General features: G+C 37.5%; 1 protein-coding gene across 3 annotated transcripts in view; it reads left to right on the top strand.

The window, feature by feature from the left end:
- Positions 1–23,701, top strand: part of LOC127496947 (pleckstrin homology domain-containing family F member 2) — a 64,442-nt gene that overhangs the window by 10,003 nt on the left and 30,738 nt on the right. Inside the window, exons 1-2 of one of the 3 annotated variants that reach the window (XM_051864956.1) lie at positions 6,428–6,679; positions 13,834–16,896. The exons of 1 other annotated variant lie outside the window; for it this stretch is intronic. In XM_051864956.1, coding sequence (XP_051720916.1) covers positions 13,845–14,582 — 738 coding nt within the window. In that variant the 5' untranslated portion in view covers positions 6,428–6,679; positions 13,834–13,844 and the 3' untranslated portion in view covers positions 14,583–16,896. Of the gene's footprint in view, positions 1–6,427; positions 6,680–13,833; positions 16,897–23,701 lie in introns of those variants that run through there. One more of the 3 variants, XM_051864955.1, reaches the window with a different exon arrangement.

The raw sequence follows: 23,701 nt of genomic DNA, 5'->3' as shown, positions 1-23,701 counted from the left end.
GCAGTAAATGCTGCTCCACATGAACTTCTGCATCTCTGCTCTGAGTTTGAGTCACTTATAATATACATTTAGGAACACAACATGTAGACTGCTATGATTTGGCAGACAGAATTGTGAAATTCAGTCATAAAAGGAATTTAATGTAATGCAAAATTCCACAGAATTTGGCAAAGTTAGGAAGAATAAATCAAAAGTAAGACTGTACAATTAATCAAATCATGATATAGACTAGTCTATGAAGAATAAACTGCAAATAGACTGCTATTTAAATATATAGCCTGCATGTTCTGCACGTCTCTGTGTGAATAAGTGGCATAGTTTCATCTGTTACACATACTCAAGAACACGTGATCCTTGTGGTGTTTTTAGTGTTTGCCGACTCATTATATGAGGACACTCCAAATGACCTTCCTTTTCAGACCTGCTCTGAGAGTCATTTAATTAGCGATTCACCATTTCATTTGACAAAACTATCATCATATCATACATATATTATATATATATATATATATAATTTTTTTTTTTTTTTGATGGTTTAACATTTGAGGGATATTAAGACAGACATTCTGTAAATGTTAGTATTGCAATTTTATAGTTGTACTGTAAAACAGTTATATATTTTTTCTTTAATACTCTTTTTTTTATTTTTTTTATTTTACAGTGAAATATTACAATAGTGATATTTCTTATTTTCTTATGTTTTTATAAAAATCCTAATAATCCAAAATGTTCGGTCAAAATGTGCAGCCCCTAGACAAGCACAGCAAATCTTCCCTAGCTTCAGTCCTCTTTGGAATGGTGTTAGTCCTGAGTGCATAGTGGGATATTACGCCAGTTTGTAGAAATGATTTAAATGATGATTTGTTTTCAGGAGTCGAAGACAGATTTATTCAAACATACATTAAAAAATGAAGACATCACTAGGTTAGATAAAATATACTGTAGTGAATGTAATACAGTGCATAGCAAAATGCTGCTCTCTAAAGTTATTTTTATGGACATTGGATGGCTTTTGACAGCGAATGATCTGTCACGCCATATTAAAGAGCACTAAAACGACATCTATTCTTTGAATTTCATGATAAAATTGGCAAAATTTGAAAGTTGAAACTTTGTTTCATATTAAAACTAACAAGGCACAAAGCATATTGAGATTATTGAATGGCAGGTGTGCTACAAATGTTTAGTGAAGTTTTGTTGACACATCAGCAGAAAACAGCATAGACTAATGGGCTGTTTACACAACACCATTTTCAACTAAAAACAGAAAACTTTTAATGCATTTTGGCCATTCATTTACAAGATAACGGCGTTTGGGTGGCCTGAAAATGCAAACTTTTGAAAACTGGTTTCAAAGTGAAAGTTTTTGAAAACTATACCATTGTCATGTCCATGTAAACTGCAAAAAACGTGAATCTATGAAAATGGTGATGGCATGCACATGCGTATTACGTGTTTAGTCTATCCACCTTATTTGTCAATGCTGAATTAAGGTATTTAAGGTTGTGTGAGACTTCCGATTTATTAGCCGTTTTAGGAAGAATATCAAAGTGCAGTAAACTATAAAAATAAGGTGGATAGGCATGGTGCATCCCTAATGATCATTAAATCATTTGACTTGATTCTAAGGAGATTGCTGTCTATGATTACAAATTCATTTCTAACAGCTGGCAGCAGACATTGTGGGTTCAAGGGAATCTTTGGCTATTCAAATGTAAACCTATCTTTATTTTAGAAATAGTATTGTTTTGTAAATAACACTTATTGGAACTTTTTGCTGCTATTTCTCAAGGCTTCAGGTTTTGTGCTTCTTTTAGTGGATGTGCATTGGCCTTGGAGACGTATGGTTTCCAAATAGCAGCCCTGTCATAAATTCCAGCTTTATGAAGCAAATGATATGCAGTTTTTGTCATGATTTGAAGCTTGTGTAGTTTTTAGGCTATACTATTGTGGCATTTTATTATTTAGCTGTAAAAGTGTCTGTATATACCATTCATAACCGTGTCCTAAACAGGTGTGATGCAATAGAATTAGATATTTTCGATCACTTGGTTTCTATTCATTTTGCTTGGTAGCCCCACTTAAAGTGAAATATCACTGGATGAAAATCCCACACTGCATAGCTGTATATTAAACATCAAAAATGTTCTCATTGGTATGTTGCATCATGCAGCATTTTCACTTTCAATTTAAATGTGGACAGTCTGGAAAGATCAGAGGCAAATGTGATGTGTTTGTAATGTACAAAAACACTTTCATTATGTAACCTTAGTATGGCCTGTAATATGCTGATGGTTTTATTTTGATCAGCAATCATCTTATAAATATCAGTGCATTTATATTTATTATGCGTTTTTTTTTTTTCTGCATCATTTTATTGCTGTTAGTATGTTCCAGACGTGCTTGGATAAACATGGAAACTAAGCACGTCATTAATTAGTTGGTGTAGTCTGAGCCTTCAGTTGTCTTATCTCCAAGCTGTTAGACATTAATCTTCTTTCACGGCCTCTTCCATCCCATTCCCACCCTATGTCACCTTCCTGACACATTTTGAGGAGGCTTGGGAATCAGGTCATACCAAGCTCCTTCAGTCTTTGGATACTTTGAGCTAATATGTGTCATTTCATCCACAGCACACCATTGTGATTTGCCACTAATTTGAGAGTACTGTCTCACCGCACTCATAATCACATAAATCTGCATCTAGAAAGCAGTTAGAGACCATTTGTGCTTTGTTTTTGTTGTTGATTGACATGATTGACAGATCCTGCTTTCCTCTGGCAGATGGACTATCAAATTGCTTGGCTTCTGGAGGGCCAGGTGCTGGCTGTTAGACCTGCAATATGTTAGTGTTCGGCAGAGAAAGAGAGGTCTGGTCTGCACCTGCTGCTCCTCTCCCACCTGCAGCTGTCTGATCTCCCGTGCAAGTGTCCGAAAGTGTCAAGATGTGCTTTTCCACATAACAGCTGATGTACTGCAAAGCAACTGTGTCTGAAATGGAGGAAAAACACATGACACACACTATATTTGTGTTACAATGATTATAGCTAACATGATTATAAGTATAACATGATCTGAGAAATCTTTAAAAAAAAAAAAAAAAAAAACAGCAAGGACACATTAAACTGATCTAAAATGACAGTAAGCATAATTTATAATTTTATATATTCCAAATATTTGATTGGACATCGCTTGATAAACATTCTCTTTGGTTCCTGCCTGTTGAATGATGAAAGAGCTTTTTGCAGGGTTTGCGAACTGAGTGAAATAGATGCTGTGGCTAATGCTTTAGTGAGTCATACCAGAGCGAGTCTAATTATGGAGACAGGCACCCATCCATCAGCCTTCGTCATGAAGGCTGGCAGAATTAGGATGACATCTTTTTATATGGCCAGCACATCCAGAGTAGGCCTTCCAGGCTTCTCTTCCAGATCACATTCACTTAGTCATTGCCAGCAGGCCATCTAAGCAAATTCGGTCAGGGACTTAATAACCAGACTCATATGCTTCAGCAACGGAAATAAGCGTTTGAGCAATCTAGTGAAGCAGACAGTAAATATGCCTGTTTCTCTTTTGTGCTTTGAGGGGCTACAGTAATTAAAGTCTCCGACATACTTCAAGCGGAATCGAAGAACGAACTGGTGTGATTTCATTTAGAAGAAAATCAAGCCAAAATGAAGTTCGTTTGGAGTTTTTTTTGGGAGTTCGAAACAGCTTGCCAAAGTAAACTTTCTGGAAAAGTTTGCTCCAGCTGGTAAACACCTTCGAACTACCATTGGTCCATGGTGATTACGTAATAGATAAGTGCGCTCTTAAGCTCCTCCCTCTTTGACGTGGAACTTCTTTTTACCCCTAAACGATATGCTTGTGAGTATATCGGTGCCTTAATACGCACTTTTTAAGCACGTTTGTATTGATCTCTGCAACAAGAATGTCCCCACCCCCTCAATATTGTAGTAATACATTCAAATTTAGTGTTAATAATAGGGCTGGGTAAAAAAGTATTGATTTCTCGATTTTAATCGATTCTCATTTTTACGAACCGATATCGATCCTTAAATCCCAAGAATCGATTAGTCTAGTCTGTTTTCAGTTGATGAATGAACAGAACATGTAGCGCGCCTCCCATTCAATAAATCACAATTATCTTTATGCTTTGTTATTTTTGATATGAAGCAAAGTCTCAGATTTCAAATGACGTCCATCTTATTATGAGATTCAAAAAATAAATACCATTTTGGTGCTGTTTAATGTGGCGTGACAGATCGCTGTAGCGCCTCAGTTAAAGAGAAGCGGCAGCACGGAGCGCGTGTGAACATCCTCTCCTCTGCTTTAATACCAGTTACAGCGCGAAATAAACATGACTAAACATCTGACGGTATGCTAAAAGATACAGTACAACTTACCGAAATCCGTATCATGTCTCATGTAATAGCTCAATCAGTGTTTCAACCTCAGAAAGACGTTAATAAAACGTAACATCACATTTACCTCAGAAAAACCATATTCAGTGACCATAAACTCATTAGTCAGCTAGAAAAATGAACTCTAGAGAGCAGCATTCTGATAAATATATGCGCGTTACATATTCGTTATAATTTTTAATGTTCTTCAATATTTAATGCATGTTTGATTAAATCAGTTATGACAGCCACGATTTAAATGTTTATTTCAAAAAAACGAATGGGAGTAGAAATATGATTATGTAATTCTAAACTTTGTTATAAAAAACATCCAAAATAATCAATATCGAATCGAATTGCAAGCATGTGAATAGAAATCGAATCGAATCATGAAAATTGTGTCAATACCCAGCCCTAGTTAATAATGGTATATAAATTACAGCTTGTTCTGGCCAAGAACTGCCCGCTCAAACAGGAGGAGACCATCTGACTGACATGTAAACAAACCCAGGTGTGTTTTTTAACTTGATTTCTTGGAACGCGCAACATTATTCAGTGTGTTGACGTAATTTCAACTGAAACAGGAAGACAGGGTGGGATATATCGCAATAGCGTTTCGTTTATATCACAGCTTGGCCAGAGCCGCTGAGCTTGGTAAAGCTTTGGTTTCCTTCTAATATCTAACCGTTTCTCCTCCTAATCTCCTCTATATCCCTTTAAAATACAGCATTCTGTACAGAATTCAAATGGGTCCAATACGTTTTGTGGTCTGCACTGACTCGCCCATATGATCCACTTTGTGCTCTCGTGTCTCTGGACCGGAGCAGACTGTGCTCGCGCTGCGGCGGTTCACTTGACACTAACGTGAAAACGGACTTCATTTGCATCAATGTAAAGCATATTTACACTGTCTGAATCGTTCCCTATCCTCTATGTAGTGCTTGTAGAAACTAGTAAATGTGTATGTGTCTGTTTATAGTGTAGGAGGGGGCGGGACTTCAGATTCTAGAGAGCATTTGATTGGACAGAAGATTTGATGAGAAGCTAAAGTCCTTGGTGATGTCATGAAAATCTGTGATCCATTTTAGTGGAAGTGAGAGACTGTAAGTCTATATATCTCCTAAATGCAAATTTTGTCATTGTTTTGGAACACACCAGCTTATTCATAACCTTAAGGCTAACATATTAATACTAAAAGCTAAAGAAAAATGTAACTTTTAAGTAGAGTATAAAAAAAAATTCATACTACTACAGAGCGTAGTCAGAGATTATAGATATAGAAATAGAATGGCGGTTCACTACTATTAGGTATGAATGGGAGAAACTGCGATGCGCAATATGGCGGAATATGTCCCGCCTTCTAAGTAACAGAGCCAGTCGTTGATTGATAAAGTCATTGCATCACTGCATCTGCCGTTAGAAGCTCCGGTTCCCATAGAAACCTGAGACTCATGCTTAGGGCTGCACATGCGCATTGGCTCATCTAGCCTGAAAAATTAGCTTTTTTTACTGATGTTTGAGCATAAGAAACAACATTTATGGGATAGTTAATGTCAGATTTTGTTGCTGATTTGAAATATGTTATTTAATTGTGAGTTCGGCAAGCAGTTTTTGAGATTTCAGGATTCCCCCATTCAAATGAATAGGACTTGGTCTTGGATGCCTGAAATAGCTGCCCGGAGATGTTGCAAATATGGCCACCGAGTGAACAGATTTTCCTTGAAAAGGACTTTGGTATAGTGTCTCAAACATCTGCTGTATCGTTCATCTGAGGATTTCACATGGAACGTGCCTTTTTTTGTGCAGTATGCATTTCTTTTGCAGTTTTTCTAAGGCTGATTGTAAAATTAGGCTTTACACAGCAATTCCCAATCTGATTTGTTACCATTTCTTTGGACTGAGATGAAGAATGTATATGCTTGATATTCTCAATTGCTGGCAAGATGCTTAATGTGTCATTGCTAAGAGTGTTCATCATTGACCTTTATGTCACTCAGCGACAAGAGAGCAAACCTTTTACAAGGCAGCTATTAAGAAGCTTTGTGCTTCTCATTTTTAAACCAGAGGCCGGTTTAGGGAAGCCTCTGAAAAGAGTGGGTGTTTGGAGCACATGACACATTTTTTGCATTTTTTTTTTTTTTCTCTGTGGAACACAAAAGATACATTTTGCCCATACCATGAAAGCCAGTGGAGTTCAAAGTTGTTGGTAGTGTATGGACCAAAAATATCTTTGTTCCTAGAAGAAAGAAAGTCATACAGGTTTGGAACGACATGAGGTAAATTACTATACTTTTAAAAACATTGAAACTGGATCTTTTCACAAGTGAAAAGGCAAAGGTTTTTTAGTGTTAGGTTTTGTCTACAAGGTCTAAATTTGTCTTTGCTGGTACATTTTTGTTTGGCTTTGTGGATTGCCATAACATTATGGTTCTGTCTAGAATGTTTATGCAGTTGTCTGTGGCATTGTAGTACAGTGTTTACTATGACTTTTGTTAGGTTAATGTGTTGATAATACTGCAGAAACATGTAAAGCACAATGCATCTAATGCTCAAAGTATCACTGGATTTCACTGTGGAAATTAAAATGCTAGTAACTGCAATATCTTTGGCTATTCTAAACATGTAGTATTGCCCACAGCATGTGTGGAGTAACTTTGCAGTAGTTTTCATTTTCATGAGAAAGGAGGAAGTGAGTCAGGAAAGCGCTGCTGTGTAGGAGGCAGTGGTGTCCTTTCACTGAGTTTCGGGCACACACAGCTTCTTTACTGCCCATCACGTTACTTCAAAATTCATGCTGAGCGTCTATGTTTGAGTGTCTATGTTAAAGATAGTGGAGGTAATGTGGAAGTGGAAGTAAACCGCATAAATGGTTAATGCTTAATTAGTTGTTCTACAGCTGACTAATCGATTGGTGAGTTGCAGTAAAACCTTCTTGGAAAAGTTGCATCTTTTAAGCTAATCCCCTTTAAAGCACCGTCACTGCGGCTATACTCATTCAGATGGACGTCTTTGGCTGTTGCATCATGTCTTGTGCAGTTATTTGAGCATCCCACCATTTTTAAGACATTCATGTTAAAAATAGTCTAACCTTTAAAAGCATGTTTTGAGACCGATGCATTCTGTTCAAGTGTCACGTCCTTTTGGCACATGGTAAGATATTGTCTGATATGATACAATTTGCTGACATTAAAGGGATATTTCACCCTCCCTCAAATTATGTCGTAATTTACTCACTTCATGTTGTCCCAAATCTGTATGACTTTCTTTCTTCTATTTTGTACAATATTTCAGTCATTTCTGTCCTTACATTTAAAGTTACTGGGGTCCAAAGTTGTTTTGACCTCATCAACTTTCATTGTATGGACACAAAAACTTTTGTGCGTCATCTTTTGTGTAACGCAGAAGAAAGAAGTAATACAGGTTTTAAACATGAGGGTGAGTAAATACCCTCTTTTAATTAGTTGTCTGGTGATGTTTCCTGCTCAGGGGGTGGTGCGATTGGAGAAGATTGCATTAGATTAATATGTGGTTTATGTGTGAATTGTGAAGTTGTACATGGGCAAGCTCTGTTTTTCAGCATCAAGGTCAACATGTAGGATGTATTAAATGTCATGGTGTTCCCCTCTAGGGGAAGGGGCTGGTTTTGTTTGCCATATCATCAGATTACGATATACTAGTCATAACAGAACCAGACCTGGGGTTTACCTTATACATGGCATAATGGAAATACGCCCAGTACTGTTTTCTGGTCACTTAATCCCCCAGCGTTTAACTGATCTCATGAAAATCTCGTGACTTGTGAGTTCACCAAGCTTTACAATGACCCCTTCCTACCCTAGGCGTCTACAGACCTCAGATTTTCCATTTTCAAACACCCTTGGAAACCCAGTTAGCGTGATGGTGATACCCGGTTTGATAATTTCTAATTCACAAAGAGGAAATGATATGAAACCAAATATGTGAATAGTAGCTTTTGCATGGCACCAAACCAGTGTGCGTTTGTCATGATCTGCTCTGCCATCTGAAGAGGCTTTGGATTATGTCATTTATTTACATCCAAAGGCAAGTGAATAAACAAGGGTGACACTGCAGTATTATACACTAGCTTGATTTTAGCACCTGCTTATTAAATGAATCAGTAGTTTTATGAGATGTTTGTCATTTGCTTGTCACATGATTGTTGGTTGTTGTTTTTTTTAAACTGGTGCAGTTCATTTATTAGACCAGCACAGATACGACTGCAGAGGCGGACAGACAGGATGTAATGTGAGAATGATCAGTTCCTGCTGTCCTATCTTGAGTAGCTCATGTAGCTCTGTTTGACTCTTGCGCTGTAAAAGGATATTCTGTGATAATGTAGTGATCAAAAAGATGCAGTTTGAGTTGGTTTCGATTTATTGGAGGATCACTATTAGAGCTGCAAATAACAACTAGGGCCTATTTTGATAATCTGTTGATTTTTCTGTGATGAAATGGAAAAAATGAATTTTATATTCCCCATTTTATTGTAAAAGCTTGTCATTATACATATTGACTCATTCTTTCCATCAAACAATCTGCACATTGAAATTGATTCCAACAACAACAACATCAAATGTCCACAATGATGTATATTGTTCTGCAGGAACACACATTTCCTCCTTTGAACAGACTTGTCTTTCTTGTGATGTAAGAGCCTAGGGCTGCAACTAACAATTATTTTGATAATCGATTAATCTGTTGATGATTTTTTTCGATTTAAAATCTAAAAATTATACATTAAAAATTCTTCTTGATAGATCTTGCCAGATCTTTAATAAGTTAATAAGTTTCAACAGATTGAATTCGCTTTTATATATTTTTATCAAATGATTATCTACCATTATAGCTTGTATTGGAGGTTGCAAAATATATTAAAGTGTCTTTTAGGTTTTTCAATGGTTTCTAACAAAGTATAACCAGAAATTGTTGATAAATCTGATACAATGTCATTGACAGGCGTCACAATGACACTGGTTGTTACACTGGTTAAAATAGCTGATTTCTCTGGATTTAAACATTGTTGGAAACATTTGGGATAACACAAGTAAACAAAATATATAAAATTGCTGTAGTGTTTTTCTTTCTTTCTGTAATTGTAGTGTCTTGAATTTTATTGTTTTTTTCCCTTGCCATATAAATCGTGATATCAGTCTATCCAATTAAGTAAGATGTTGTATACTTACCTCTATAGAAAGTGTTTGGAAAAGATACAGAAATCATGGAAGTATATTTATATTAATTGTTTCAATTCTAAAATATAAACCTAGATATGGTAGAAGATTCCAGGTATATCTGATTTCATGTTATAATGCAGTGGCTTGTAATTTACATCGGATAAGCCTGTGATATCTCTGGGTATATGAATCCCTAAATATTTCAAAGAATCCTCTCCACATTTAAACTCTCAAATAAATATATATACACTATATTGCCAAAAGTATTGGGACACCCCTCCAAATCATTGAATTCAGGTGTTCCAGTCACTTCCATGGCCACAGGTGTATAAAATCAAGCACCTAGGCATGCAGACTGCTTCTACAAACATTTGTGAAAGAATGGGTCGCTCTCAGGAGCTCAGTGAATTCAAGCGTGGTACCATGAAATTTCCTCACTACTAAATATTCCACGGTCAACTGTTAGTGCTATCATAACAAAGTGGAAGCAATTGGGAACAACAGCAACTCAGCCATGAAGTGGTGGGCCACGTAAAATCACAGAGCGGGGTCAGCGCATGCTGAGGCGCACAGTGCGCAGAAGTCGCCAACTTTCTGCAGAGTCAATAGCTACAGACCTCTAAACTTTGTGTGGCCTTCAGATTAGCTCAAGAACAGTGCGTAGAGAGCTTCATGGAATGGGTTTCCATGGCCGAGCAGCTGCATCCAAGCCTTACATCACCAAGTGCAATGCAAAGTGTCGGATGCAGTGGTGTAAAGCACGCCGCAACTGGACTCTAGAGCAGTGGAGACGTGTTCTCTGGAGTGACGAATCACGCTTCTCTGTCTGCCAATCCGATGGATGAGTCTGGGTTTGCCGGTTGCCAGGAGAATGGTACTTGCCTGACTGCATTGTGCCAAGTGTAAAGTTTGGTGGAGCGGGGATTATGGTGTGGGGTTGTTTTTCAGGGGTTGGGTTTGGCCCCTTAGTTCCAGTGAAAGGAACTCTTAATGCTTCAGCATACCAAGACATTTTGGACAATTTCATGCTCCCAACTTTGTGGGAACAGTTTGGGGATGGCCCCTTCCTGTTCCAACATGACTGCGCACCAGTGCACAAAGCAAGGTCCATAAAGACATGAATGACCGAGTTTGGTGTGGAGGAACTTGACTGGCCTGCACAGAGTCCTGACCTCAACCCGATAGAACACCTTTGGGATGAATTAGAGCGGAGACTCTCGAGCCAGGCCTTCTCGTCCAACATCACTGCCTGACCTCATAAATGCGCTTCTAGAAGAACAGTCAAAAATTCCCATAAACACACTAAACCTTGTGGAAAGCCTTCTCAGAAAAGTTGAAGCTGTTGATAGCTGCAAAGGGTGGGTCAACTCCATATTAAACCCATGGGATTAAGAATGGGATGTCAATAAAGTTCATGTGCACGTAAAGGCAGGCGTCCCAAAACTTTTGGCAATATAGTGTATGTATAGATGGTTGACAATTAAAAGTTAAGATTTGAGTTTTTTGTACAATTAATTTATAGCCTGATAATTCTCAGAAAAAACTTTGTTTCCATCTGGACTTTTAATGATTAAATTGGTTGTCTTAAAAAATCTAATATCATCTGTGAAAAAAGGTAACTTCTGTTCTGTTCTCCTCCAATTATATCTATTCCCTTAATATCTGTATTTTGTTTTATATATTGGCTTAACGGCTCTAAAAGTAAAGCAAACAGAAGTGGGGACATCCCTGTCTATAATTTGTTTAAAACAGAAATTGGATGATAATTTTTATACTCTATTTTATCTGTCCTGTCTTTAGGAATAATTGTAATTGTAGCCAGGGCCATACGCAGGGATTTATAAATACTGAGGTCCAAAAATGGAGCTTGCTAGCAGGGTTCAGGGGCATTTTGCAGAGGAAATTTTGATTTCCCTGATCTACATTTTAAGATGTTTGAAGGCCAAAAAAAAAATTGGGATAACACTAGCTTTAAAACCAGTGAGCAGCAGCATAAATGATTAGTCAAGCAGATAACTCTTAAACATGAGAATCAGATTAAATGTTGCAATGAATGATCCACACAAACTGGAAATACAGATGAGGCTAGTTTATGTTTATTGATGACGATACACGATCACATAGCCCAAACAGGAATCTCCTTAAATAAGAAATGTTTCAATACTATTCCTCTCTCATCTCCATCACCTTCTTTCTTTCTTTTTCTCTGTGTCCTTATCTTACTCTGTATATCATCCCCCACCAAAACTGAGCTTTAACTGATATAGTCTTTTCATTCTTGTTTGTATCAGTTAAGGAAGTAAACACAGGGTGAACTAATATGTATGTTTTATGAATCGTATTCTCAACTGAATTTACTTAAGGCTACCAGAAAAGCTAGGCAACTAAGTAACTTCATTCACAATTTGTGCACATTCCTTATTAATCTTAGGCCTAATATGATGAAAACTACTTTGTTAATGGTTCTTGTCAAATTGACAGTTGCAAATTACATTATGTGAATTGCGTAGGTTATATATTTTCAATTCAAAATGGTGAAATTAGACAAAAGTTTAATAGTTTGCATCCCTGATTATTTCTTTCAGTCATTTAACATTTCTATTGTAAAACTGTCAAAATATTAAATGTATAGTTTAGCTACTTACATCTTATCTCACTCTTTTTTGAACTGAAGCGTCGTGCTGGAATTCACGGTCAGCAGCTTCTGTGAACATAATGCCTGCCTACTTTGATTTGTCATCTCAAGTATTTTGACATTGACAAGTGCTATCTGCCCGCTGAGGCAGCTCATAAGAGGGTTGGTTATTGGCGTTGCGCAATATCCTTGCAGCACCAAAGTAGAGTTAAAATTAGGCAATTATTTCACAACCTTTACTATAGGCCTACTTCTTGGAAAATACTGAGGTCCGGAACTCGGGGACCTCAATGGTGGGTACGGCCCTGATTGTAGCTTCCCTCCAGGAAGGGGGAATCTCCCCCTTTTGGAGAGCCCAGTTGCATGCAGTTTGGAATCTGGGGACTATCTGTTTTTGAAAGCTTTTGTTCCATTCAGATGTGTATCCATCTATACCTGGGCCTTTTTAGCTTTGTTATTGATGCATTTATTTCCATTTCCGTAATTTCTTTCATTAAGCTGGCATTCTGCTCTTCAGTGACTTCTGGCAGGTATACACCGTGTTCCAAATTATTATGCAAGTGACATATCAGTAAGATTTCAGTACAATAAACATTCAGATTTTAGTTTTTCTAAGAAAATGTTTGTTTGTTTGTTTATTTATCCATGTCTTTTTAGATAACTGGTATCAATTTCAGACAAAATAATTTGCCAGGTCTATGGAAACCCTACTTAGAGGTCGTTCCACATTATTAAGCAAGTCACAGTTCTCATGCAATATGGGGAGGAAGAAAGATCTTTCTGAAGATGAAAAGCATGAAATGGTGAAATGTTGTCCAAAAGGCATGAAAACAACTAATATTGTGTGAAAACTGAATGGAGATTATCGAATTATCATAAGATTTGTGAGTGATTTAGAGCACAGCTGGGATAAATAAACAAACAAACATTTTCTTAGAAAAACTAAAATCTGAATGTTTATTCTACTGAAATCTTACTAATATGTCACTTGCATGATAATTTGGAACGCGGTGTAAGTAAACATTTGACTGAGTAATTGTGTAATAACTGTGTAAAAGTAAACAATCAGTAATAAAGAACAAAGATTGAAAATAAGGGTAGTAAATGGTTGGACACATCATTGCACTCATAAGTACTTCAAGATTTAACATTGATAGCAATGGTTAATCAGTTACATACGATGATAATATTTACATTTTAATGAAATATTCTTATCTGTAACAACGGCATTAAACAGCATAGGCAATCTCTCACAGCATTTGGCAGCCTGACTATGTGAAAATATGCTGATGACTTTCTTGGAGGCATAATAATAATAATAAAGAAAATGAATATTGAAATTGATTGGTGTCAGACTTTGGGACCTCTGTGTGTATAAAACAAAAGCATTTGTATTTATATAAGTAGCCACTGATTAATCTCAAAATTGAGAAGATTCAGGGAATTATTTATAAGCCACAAAGCATCGGTTAAGATTTGATAAACCAGAAGTGTTCTTGCCTTAACTCTGTTATGTGTGGTTATATTGTCAGAGTCATTATAATCAGTTTCTGTTCCTGCTCCCATTATAACCCTTTATTTTTCTATTTCACTTTCCCAGGCGTCTGAAAGATGGTGGACCGCTTGGCAAACAGTGAGGCCAACTCTAAGCGCATCGGGTTCGTGGAAGCATGCTTTGGCACAGCAGGTCAACCGCTGGCCATCCCAGGTCGAGTGCTCATCGGGGAGGGTGTTCTCACAAAGCTGTGCCGCAAAAAACCCAAAGCCCGGCAGTTCTTCCTCTTCAATGACATCCTGGTGTACGGCAACATCGTCATCCTGAAGAAGAAATACAATAAGCAGCACATCATCCCTCTGGAGAGCGTCACCATAGACACTGTGGAGGATGAGGGCGAACTGCGCAATGGCTGGCTCATTAAAACGCCCACCAAATCCTTCGCCGTCTATGCTGCAACAGCAACAGAGAAGTCCGAGTGGATGAGCCACATCAGCAAGTGTGTTTCGGACCTGCTGGAAAAAAGCGGAAAATCTCCCACCGGCGAGCACGCAGCGGTCTGGGTGCCCGACTCGGAGGCGACCGTGTGCATGCGCTGCCAGAAGATGAAATTCACCCCCGTCAACCGCCGCCACCACTGCCGGAAGTGCGGCTTTGTCGTGTGCGGCCCCTGTTCAGAGAAGAAGTTCCTGCTGCCCAGTCAGTCATCCAAACCAGTGCGTGTGTGCGAGTTCTGTTACAAGCAGCTCTCCACGGGTGCCACCCTTCCGCCCCACTCGGACAGCCGGCATGGCTCGGAGTTTTCCAGCAACAACATGTCGGACGACGACGATGAAGACGACAGCAGTGACTAAGGGTCACTTTTAGGAATATTGACAATTTACAGATCATGTCTCGATATTTTAGTCTCTCTAATTTTCATTCAGGGTTTGCAAAGGTTCCTGTCGCAATAACACTTACCCGAAACAATTAAAGGCCCCGCACATATGAACAAAAGGTTTGATGGGAAATGTTCCTGCGTATTCATGAACACTACTTGCCTGCTCGCTCTACTTTCACATTAATTTCACTCTCATAGACCATTTTAACCTCCTTCATATAGATTCATTTCTTGGCGATGGTGCTCTTTCATCAACTTTATTTGACCTTGTTTCCTTCCTTTTTGCTACCTTATTCTTTCTGCTACTATGCTGCTATTCGCTGGAACAGAGAATGTTGGGTAATGTGATTGCGGGCTGTTCCTAGGCATACACTCCCTCAGGTGAAACTGTGTAGTGCATTATAACTAGGTTTTAAACAAGGAGCTGCATTTAATGCTTTGTACAACTAACCACTAACAAACCATGAAAGTATGTTCGGGTGAAGGTCTTCTGTTTCTCACTTCAGTCAGTGTCTAGTAATTGCAAATGACAAATCAAATAGATGCTACTAAGCTTGTAAATGTGTATATAGTACTGTGGTGTAGGAAGTCTATTGCATAATTCATCTGACAAGGTCGTCGCTGCCTCAGTGCCTTATTTATCCTCAGGAAGTAGATCCTGGAAGCGTGAAAATATTTAGACTACAGTATGACTTGGGTCGATTCTTTTACTTTCAGACACCTGCCGCCTTTTGATATCACACCACATGACATATCCTGTTTAGAGGCACACAGGGTACCATTCAGTGACCATATGAGTGAAGTTATGATCAAAACTAGACCGACAGTTTCAGTTGAGTACAGTCCAAATCATTATATTATCCAAATAGCTTTTAGACCAATGATCCCATTTGAAGCACGATTCCAGTATCTTGCATCTGTACTCCACATGTCCTGAACTACACTAGTGTCTTTCTACAGCCCTGACTTTAACTCTATAGAAATATACACGTTAACATGAAGCTCGCAGAAATCGCACGTCACTAAGGCGAAGGACGCGCCATCCAAGCCCTTTCTCATTGGGGGTCTTTATGTATGCGAGGTCACATGTCAGGCCATGACAGTCAATCCTACACATTTTGAACGGGAATCGAAAGCATTATGAGGAAGTGACAGCCACCCAGCCACCTTTTGTTTTTTTTTAATGGCTGTTCAACACAAGAAAAACTGCACTAACAGCTTTCCAAAATGGTGTTTTATACAGAGATATAGCGGTGTTGGACTGTTTAGAGAGATACAGTAGTAGTATATTTCATCAACGATCTGACAGGTTTACAGTTGTTTTTACTTTTACACAAGTCAAGCTGGTTCAAACGTCTTGAAGACTGTGTCTCAGTACTGAATACTTGATCTCCTGTGAAGATGTTTTTTTTTTTTTTTTTGCTTGTGTCAGAATAACAAAACTGACATTGAAAAGGGAACCTAACTCTGGCTAAAGAGTCTGCTCCGACTGTCTAGTTCATATGCAATGACATACACTTTTTTTTTTTTTTTTTGCTTTTACACATTTATGTGAGACTTATTTGAGATTTAGAAATAGGTTTACAGTGATTGACTTAAGGTAATCTAATCTTGCTTTTGGAATATAACTGTAGATTCCAGGATAGTTATATATTGCGTAATATTTGATTTAATGGATTGTTTTAATCATTCCAAATTTAACCTGAGTTGATTTCTTTGTTTTAATTTGACTTATATGTTGTAATATTCTGCTTCAGTTGAAATATTCTGAGATGATTATGATTTTGCATGTTGTAAACTTTGTACAGTTTTTTTGATATATATTTACTCTTCGTTGGGTTTGCAGCTGTTTTTCTTCTGCATAGCGTTTCCGTGTGGTTCATGTGTGCATTTCCTGAACACCTCTGGATCAGCTACCAGCACTTTACTCTCTCTGCAAACCACAAGAGAGAGGTGGGGCCTGAGTGGGGAGGGGCTTGTGTAGGATGTGGCCGGGGACTACACATCTTCACATATCTGGCAAAGATCTTAATAATTTGAGCAAAACATCAGAGTAGAGGTTAAACAGGATTGACATTTACTTTCCATTTGTTTCCTTTTGCAATTTCTTGAACATGTAATTTATAATTGTCTGTTCTTGAATGAACTTTGGGGATATTCTGTTTTCTTGTACATTTTTGCCATTTTTAATTCTCATGTAAAACTCTGAAAGGGCTGAAAACTGAATGTAATCCATCATATCATCATTATTAGATACTAATTTTGAGGAAATATACGCATTGCTTAAACTCTTGTGTCTTGTTATCTGTAATACTTGCCAAATCCTAATGTGCCTAAAGTGCTAATTTCTCAGCATGTGCAGCAGAGAGTATTTAGGCTGTCAGTCCAGATCCAGTTTTGGTCCATATCCAATTGAAATCCAACCAGATTTATCAAGTGTGAACAGCCAAAAATCACATATAATTTGATTTTTACAAATCCGTTTCGAGATAGATTCATATGTGGTTTGAAATCCTATTCAAATCTCATTTCTGGAAATCTGTTTCAGTCCGACTGCTCTGATCGGATTTTGCGTGGTTAGTGCCAGATGAGAAGAAAATGACAATATAACGGAGACATGATTTGTAACAGACGGAGATGACAGTACAGAATAAAGCCACACATACCAGCCTCCTACGGTTCTGCCTCTGCCTCATAAGATGCAGTAGTCCAGTGCGGTTTCTTCTTGTCCGGTGTGGTGAGAAATCGAGTCCCCCCAGGAATCGGGTCTCCTTTAGGACCCCGAGTGATCATATTGGTTCAACAGACTTTTAATGAGTTGTATTTTTAGCGCCTGGTTATAATTCCTGTGTTGCATTGGTATGTATGCCTACGCCAAAAAGCAACAGAGTTTGCAATACAGATGTTGTCATTACGCTAGATTTATGAGGCAGCTTAAGAAATGTAGGAAGCTGGAATGCATGGCTTTATTCCGTGTTGCCGTCTCTGCCGGTCTCAAAATTCAAAGAGGTGTGAACCTCTTCACAACAACATATCCTTGTTCCCTTGTAAAAGACATTCAGTATGTTTTCTACAAAAAACATCTGACGTGTTTACATTTTACATGGCGTGAGAAAGTGACAGGCAAAAAAACCTACGCAAAATCCGATCAGAGCGGTCAGACAAACTGATTTCCAGAAATGCGATTTGAATAGGATTTAAAACCCCATATGAATGTAGCTTGAAACGGATCTGTAACATTCGTATTTCATGTGAATTTTTTTATTTTTTTCTCACACGTGCTAAATATAATCTGATTCCAATCGGATATGCACAAAAATCGGATTTGGACTGACAGTCTGAATAAGGCTTGCATGTCACCAGAAGTAGACTTCCTGGGATCAGAACCAACTGAACTGCTAGGTTATGTTCAGACTGAGAAACATCTGTAAAAGTCTGATTGGAATTGCATTTCAACACCTCCACATGTGGTTTGAATCAGATTTGAAAAAATCCGATTGCATGTTTTTTTTTTTTTTTTTTTTTTTTTTTTTACAAACCCATCTGAATGAAATTTGAATATGCAAAAAATCTGAATTTTGTTGGCAGTCTGAACATTGCCTTGCAGAGTGTAGCCTGTCGTTGTGATGGATAATCTGTCTGTTACAGTTTAGTCTTATTTGTGTCAACCTTTATATCCATGCCACGTGATAACATGCGGTAGTATGGAAAAGAGATTACAACATTACTTGTCACTGGGGTTAATGTGCCATTTTAATTCCTTATTTAACATGATTTTTTTGTTTTGTTTTATGTTTTATTAGCATTTGTTCTGAAACTTTTGGCCTATAATGGTCACAAATGGTCCCTAAAATCTAGCTATTTATTTAGAATAATGAGCTTTAAGGACTGGGTTTGTGGCACTCTCTTGGAACCACTGAAGCCTGAAATGCAAAAACCACACATTTCTATGCAGCTGATTGACAAGCGTGGAAATAAATTGGTTGTTTAATCACTCATTTGTGCTGTGACATGACTGTCAACATTATTCGGTCATTTGCCAGTCAATGCCTTCATCGCATTGACTGTCTGATTTTTTTTAAAATAAGCTTTAGAGGTATGACGTACTTAATCCCTGAACCGCCATCAGTTTTGTGGGAAATTTTAAATTACCCTGCCCACCGGACCGGGAAGAATATTTGGGTGTGTCTATATTTATAACAGGTTTCACTGCAGATCATTTGGTGTATAATAACCTGTTGGGACTGTTCGTTTCTCTCAGGGCCTTCAGCTGCAGATGTTGAACCCTTCTGCTCTGCACATGGGGATTATGCATGCTGATATAAGCGATTATATATCACGTGCATGTTGCGACAAGACAAATCTTCATAATACAAACAGTTATCAGTGTGTGGATTGCTAAGGTTAAAACAAATTCAAGGATTTTACATTCTAATATGACCTTTAAACTTTTGGAAAGTGAAATCAATGACCAAATGACTATAACCAGAGTAATCTCTGGTCACCTGTGCTAATACTAGAGTTTACCATATTATACACATTGGCAATCGTGTTTTAAGACTCCAGAAACAAGATATGCGCACGCTGCTGGTGTTGTATGCATTTTAAAGCATTATTTAGATTATTATGCACTGTCTGTACTCTGCAGTCACATGATTTTCTCTCATAAATCATTTGCCCTTTACTTTTCAGTCATGGTGATTAAAATGTTCCCCTTAGTCTCAGAGAAAGTGCCATTTTGAAAAGAAAAAGCAAACAAAAGGAAAGACAAGTGCTTTTTGTGAATAGAAGTTGATGTGTTTAAAGTAAAGTTCATTTAACTCATTCTTTAAACTGTAACATTATAGCATTCTCAACATTGAGACTAGCTTAAAGGAATAGTTCACCATAAAATGAAAATGTCTCTTTTTTTTTTTTGTCCATACAATGCAAGTCAATGGTAACCGAAACGGTATGATTTCCAACACAGAAGAATGGAAGTTATGCAGGTTTGGAACGATATAATGGTGAGTCAATGATGACAGAATTTTCATTTTTGGGTTAACTATACCTTTAAACAAAAAATTCACCGTAAAATTAAAATTCTGTCATCCTCATGTCGTTCCTAACCTGTATGTCCTTCTTCCATCAAACACAAACGATGTTTTGATCTCAATTACATGCTGGGAAATTGTTCATATAATCATAATATTAAAACTTTGAATTTACCGAAATTAAAGATGTTGTTCTCGGAAGGTCGTGTCCTCCACACAGTAGCTTTCAAATCTCATTCGTGCCTTTGTGCATTCAAAATTGCCATACATTTCTGCCAGGTCTGACGTCACTGACACGTTTGTGATTTAGGCCTCTTTGAATAGTGCCAAAGTCTTTGATAGTGCTATGGAATATGGGGTCAGAAGGCTGATTTTATGTACTTTTTTTTTTTTTTTTAACTCACTTTAAGGATTTCATGCAGTAAAATGTGTTTGTATATGCAGTTTGCAAATTAGTAGTTACTGCAAACAACTCATTCTAAGTTCGAATTTAATCCTTGAGCTGAAAAATCAAAATTGAAATTTTTTGATACGCCTGCACAAGTTATCAAGCATCAGTTAAGTTTGACAGAATGCGCTTCCTGTATCAGATGCATTTCAATGAGTTTGAGTTCTGTCTCTGTGTAGGTGGAAGGAAAGGAAAAAAACTAACAGAATGTCAGATTGAATGAGATCCACCACGTCAGTTTTACAGTGTGCTTCATAATTACAGCTAAAGTGCGCTCCCTGCTGGCAGCAAACAGTTGCGTCCTTTTTTCTTTTTTCTTTTTTTTTTTTTTTGTGTGGAAACTTTGAATTTGCCAAGATTTTTTAGCTTTATTCTGTCAAGTCCAGGAACCACCTTAAACAGAAAGAGACTGTATTACGAACATGTAACGTTTGAAACTACAGTAATACACTGGTGAGGAAAATTTTACTTCAGTAATGTTGTGGCAGTCTCAGCAAATACACATGAATATACTGTAAAGGCTCTGTAATCAGAATTTCTGCATGTCCCAAAGTATTAAGTACAGACTATGTCACAGAAATAACAGAGAACAAATCTTGCTCATGGATATCTAGAGTTGTTGTGATGCAGGTTGTGTGCATATCCACTGGTATGACTCATTTATTTTAGTTTACCTTCCCTATTTTATGTATAGCCTATGACTTGAATGTGTGACATGGTAGTAGCGACTGCCCAAATCAGATGCATTTTAAGGCAACATCAGTCCTTAGGAGGAGTTCTTTTAACCTCAGTGATCAGAGGGAGTGCACACACACACACACTGCAGGATATGAGGCTTTCATCTCATCTTTTAAAAATGCTGGATGTGCTTTTGCCCTTTGTGTCTGATAGCATAATGCATGAGGAGAGTAGGAGGAAGATCTTTCTCCGTTCCTTAACACCCATCATTACTATGCAATAGTCTGCTCTGTGACCGCACAATTTAGAGCTGGCTGGGCTTTCTGATATTACTTTGCTTTGTGTAACATGCGACCCCCTACGACACTGCATAATAGGAGTCAGTTTTTGAATTTTGATTGTGCTTTTATAGTTGTTTTTGGTCCTTTTCGGAGCTTGACAATGCTGTGAACCTTTATATGGCAAAAGCTGTGTAATGATTCTTCAAAATGTCTATTTTGTTCCACAGAAAATAACAATATACAGCATTGAAACAACATTTTTAGCTTAACTATTTCTTTATCATACACAGCTTATATTGAAGGACACCAGTTAGCACTGAATGAATTGGAAGGTTTCTGGCAGATAATGTTAATTGGATGTGAAAATGTCAAGTTATTTCTCTTCTCTAGAAAATACAAGGCAATTTTACAACAGATTTATATGTTTTCTGAAGAAAAAGGCATGCTTGAATTTGCAAAACTTGCCAACAATGCTATTGTTGTCAGTGTTTGCCATGGGGTTGCTATAGGATTATCATGATTTTGCCAAGTAAGACATGTTCCTGGATCAACATATTTTGTTGATCCTGGAACAACATCTCTTTCTGAAAATTTAGTCGTACTAACCCTATCCCTATCCCTACCCCTAAACCTAACCCTGCCCATAACACCTATAAAATCAGAGGGAAATGATAGGTGGATAACACTAATGTAAAGCAGCTAACCCTGGTTATAAGCTTAAACTTGACATAAACTGTAAACTTGTCTCTCAAATCTGATTGGTTGATTGGAATGTTGTTCCAGTTTCATCAAAGATGTTAATCCAGAAACATGTTGTACTTGGTAAAAAAAAATCATGTTTACTATTGATATGGGGTGTTAATGTGTTGTGGCCGGTTGCTATGGCACTGCTAGGTGGTTGCTAGGGTGGACTGGATGGTTTTTAGGGAGTTGCCAGCTAAGCTTACTGTCTATTCTGGTCCCTCGATACAGTGTTTTGTTATTCCAGTGTAATATTCCATATACTTTATTAATATACAAAACCTTAAAAATTCAAGTAAGTAAACATACTTCATTTTGAAGTTATTTGTATGAGTTAAAATATTCATTGAATTCTATTTGAACCACCTATATTTAATGCAGTACTCAAAACAATAACCTTAATATACCATGTTCTCTCATTCATCATCCTCCAAAGTAATCACATGAGTTATTCTATTTCCTAAAAACCAAATAACCATATTTTGAATGAACAAACACAATTTTAAAGCAATTAACTTTCATGTAAAGCGGAATCCACTGAAACCTGTGGATAATGGTGTGGAAATTGCTTTTCCTCAAGGAAATGTGATTGACTGTGTCATAACGTGGCAGTGCCCCGGCGTGTGGCTTTATTTAGATTCTGCAGAAGGAATCAATGGGAAAAAAGCTCCACAGCTGCGGCTTGATGAATTCCATCTTATCAAAGGCAACAGGTCTTGTGTAAGAGAAATAGTATTTACAGAAATCTAAAGTGTGAGAAGTGTTGTATTGGCGTCATTCTCATGCGTTACGCTTCCTGACTTTGCCTTCACATTCATGCACCTAGATTACCTTTCCTTTCTGATTTATACCTCTCTGCACTTTGAACCAATAAATGAATAAAGCATTTATTGTTCTACAAGTGTGGGCCTTGAATTTGAAGAAGGAAACATGTATGTGTTTAAAAAAAAAAAAAAAAAAAAATCCCAGATCTAAACGTTGCTCATCCTGTCATTTTGTCAGGTTGTTCTGTTCAAACTGGTACAGTGCATGGTAATTTATTTTGTAAAGACAATGTCTGCCTTAGACAGGGTTAAATGGAGAATCCCCCCCAAGAGTCCAAATCAAACTGACAGTGTGAGATGTTGACAAAAGGTTTTCGCAGCACTTGTCAGTTCACCAAATCCATGTTAACATTAAGGGCTAATAGCTGGAAGAATAGACTACGGTAATTAGTAGGTCAGGAATGTGCTGTATGGCAGGCAGAAGAGGAGTGCGTGACTGGTATAATTGTGTGCGTTTCTGAAAGAGTGCAAAGGATGTACTTCACATCAGCTCGAGCGATGTCAGGTTGTGGGTGGAATGATCTCGCTTCTCTGTCTAAAAGCTCTGAGATAACACCTAATTAGTGGTTACAACATTAACACATACCCTCTATAGGATACACAGAGCAACTGGGAATATTCATGTTTACATACACTAACACAAACAGCTCAGTTGGTACCTTCTGTCCTCTGTCTTTTTGTCTATCTATCCATCCATCCATCCATCCATCCCAAGAGATCTGTTTTTTTCTGTAGTTTGGGGGTATTTGTTAAGAGTTCTATTTTTGAAGGATTGTGTTTTGTGAGAAGTGTTTGTTTTTGCAAACCCAGCGATTGGGTTGTTTTGACCCAGTGATTGGATTAAATGTTTGACCCAACCTTCTGGGTAGTTTTATTTAACTCAAATATTGTTTAAAAATTACTATGCAGTATTGCTCACCTAATTATTAATAAATAATAATTAAATAATAAACATTTATTAAATTGCGTATTAATAAATATTCACCTTTTGATTATTACGTTTGCCTCTAGTAATTGTGTCTGATTTTTAAAAAGGGGTGGTTGATCATGATTTCACTTTTTTTTTAACTTTAGTTAGTGTGTAATGT

This window comes from Ctenopharyngodon idella, chromosome 16 (genome assembly GCF_019924925.1).
Source record: "Ctenopharyngodon idella isolate HZGC_01 chromosome 16, HZGC01, whole genome shotgun sequence".
Taxonomy (NCBI): Eukaryota; Metazoa; Chordata; class Actinopteri; order Cypriniformes; family Xenocyprididae; genus Ctenopharyngodon; species Ctenopharyngodon idella.
Note: the sequence above shows the minus strand (reverse complement) of the source record. Positions and strands in the feature narration are given on the sequence as shown.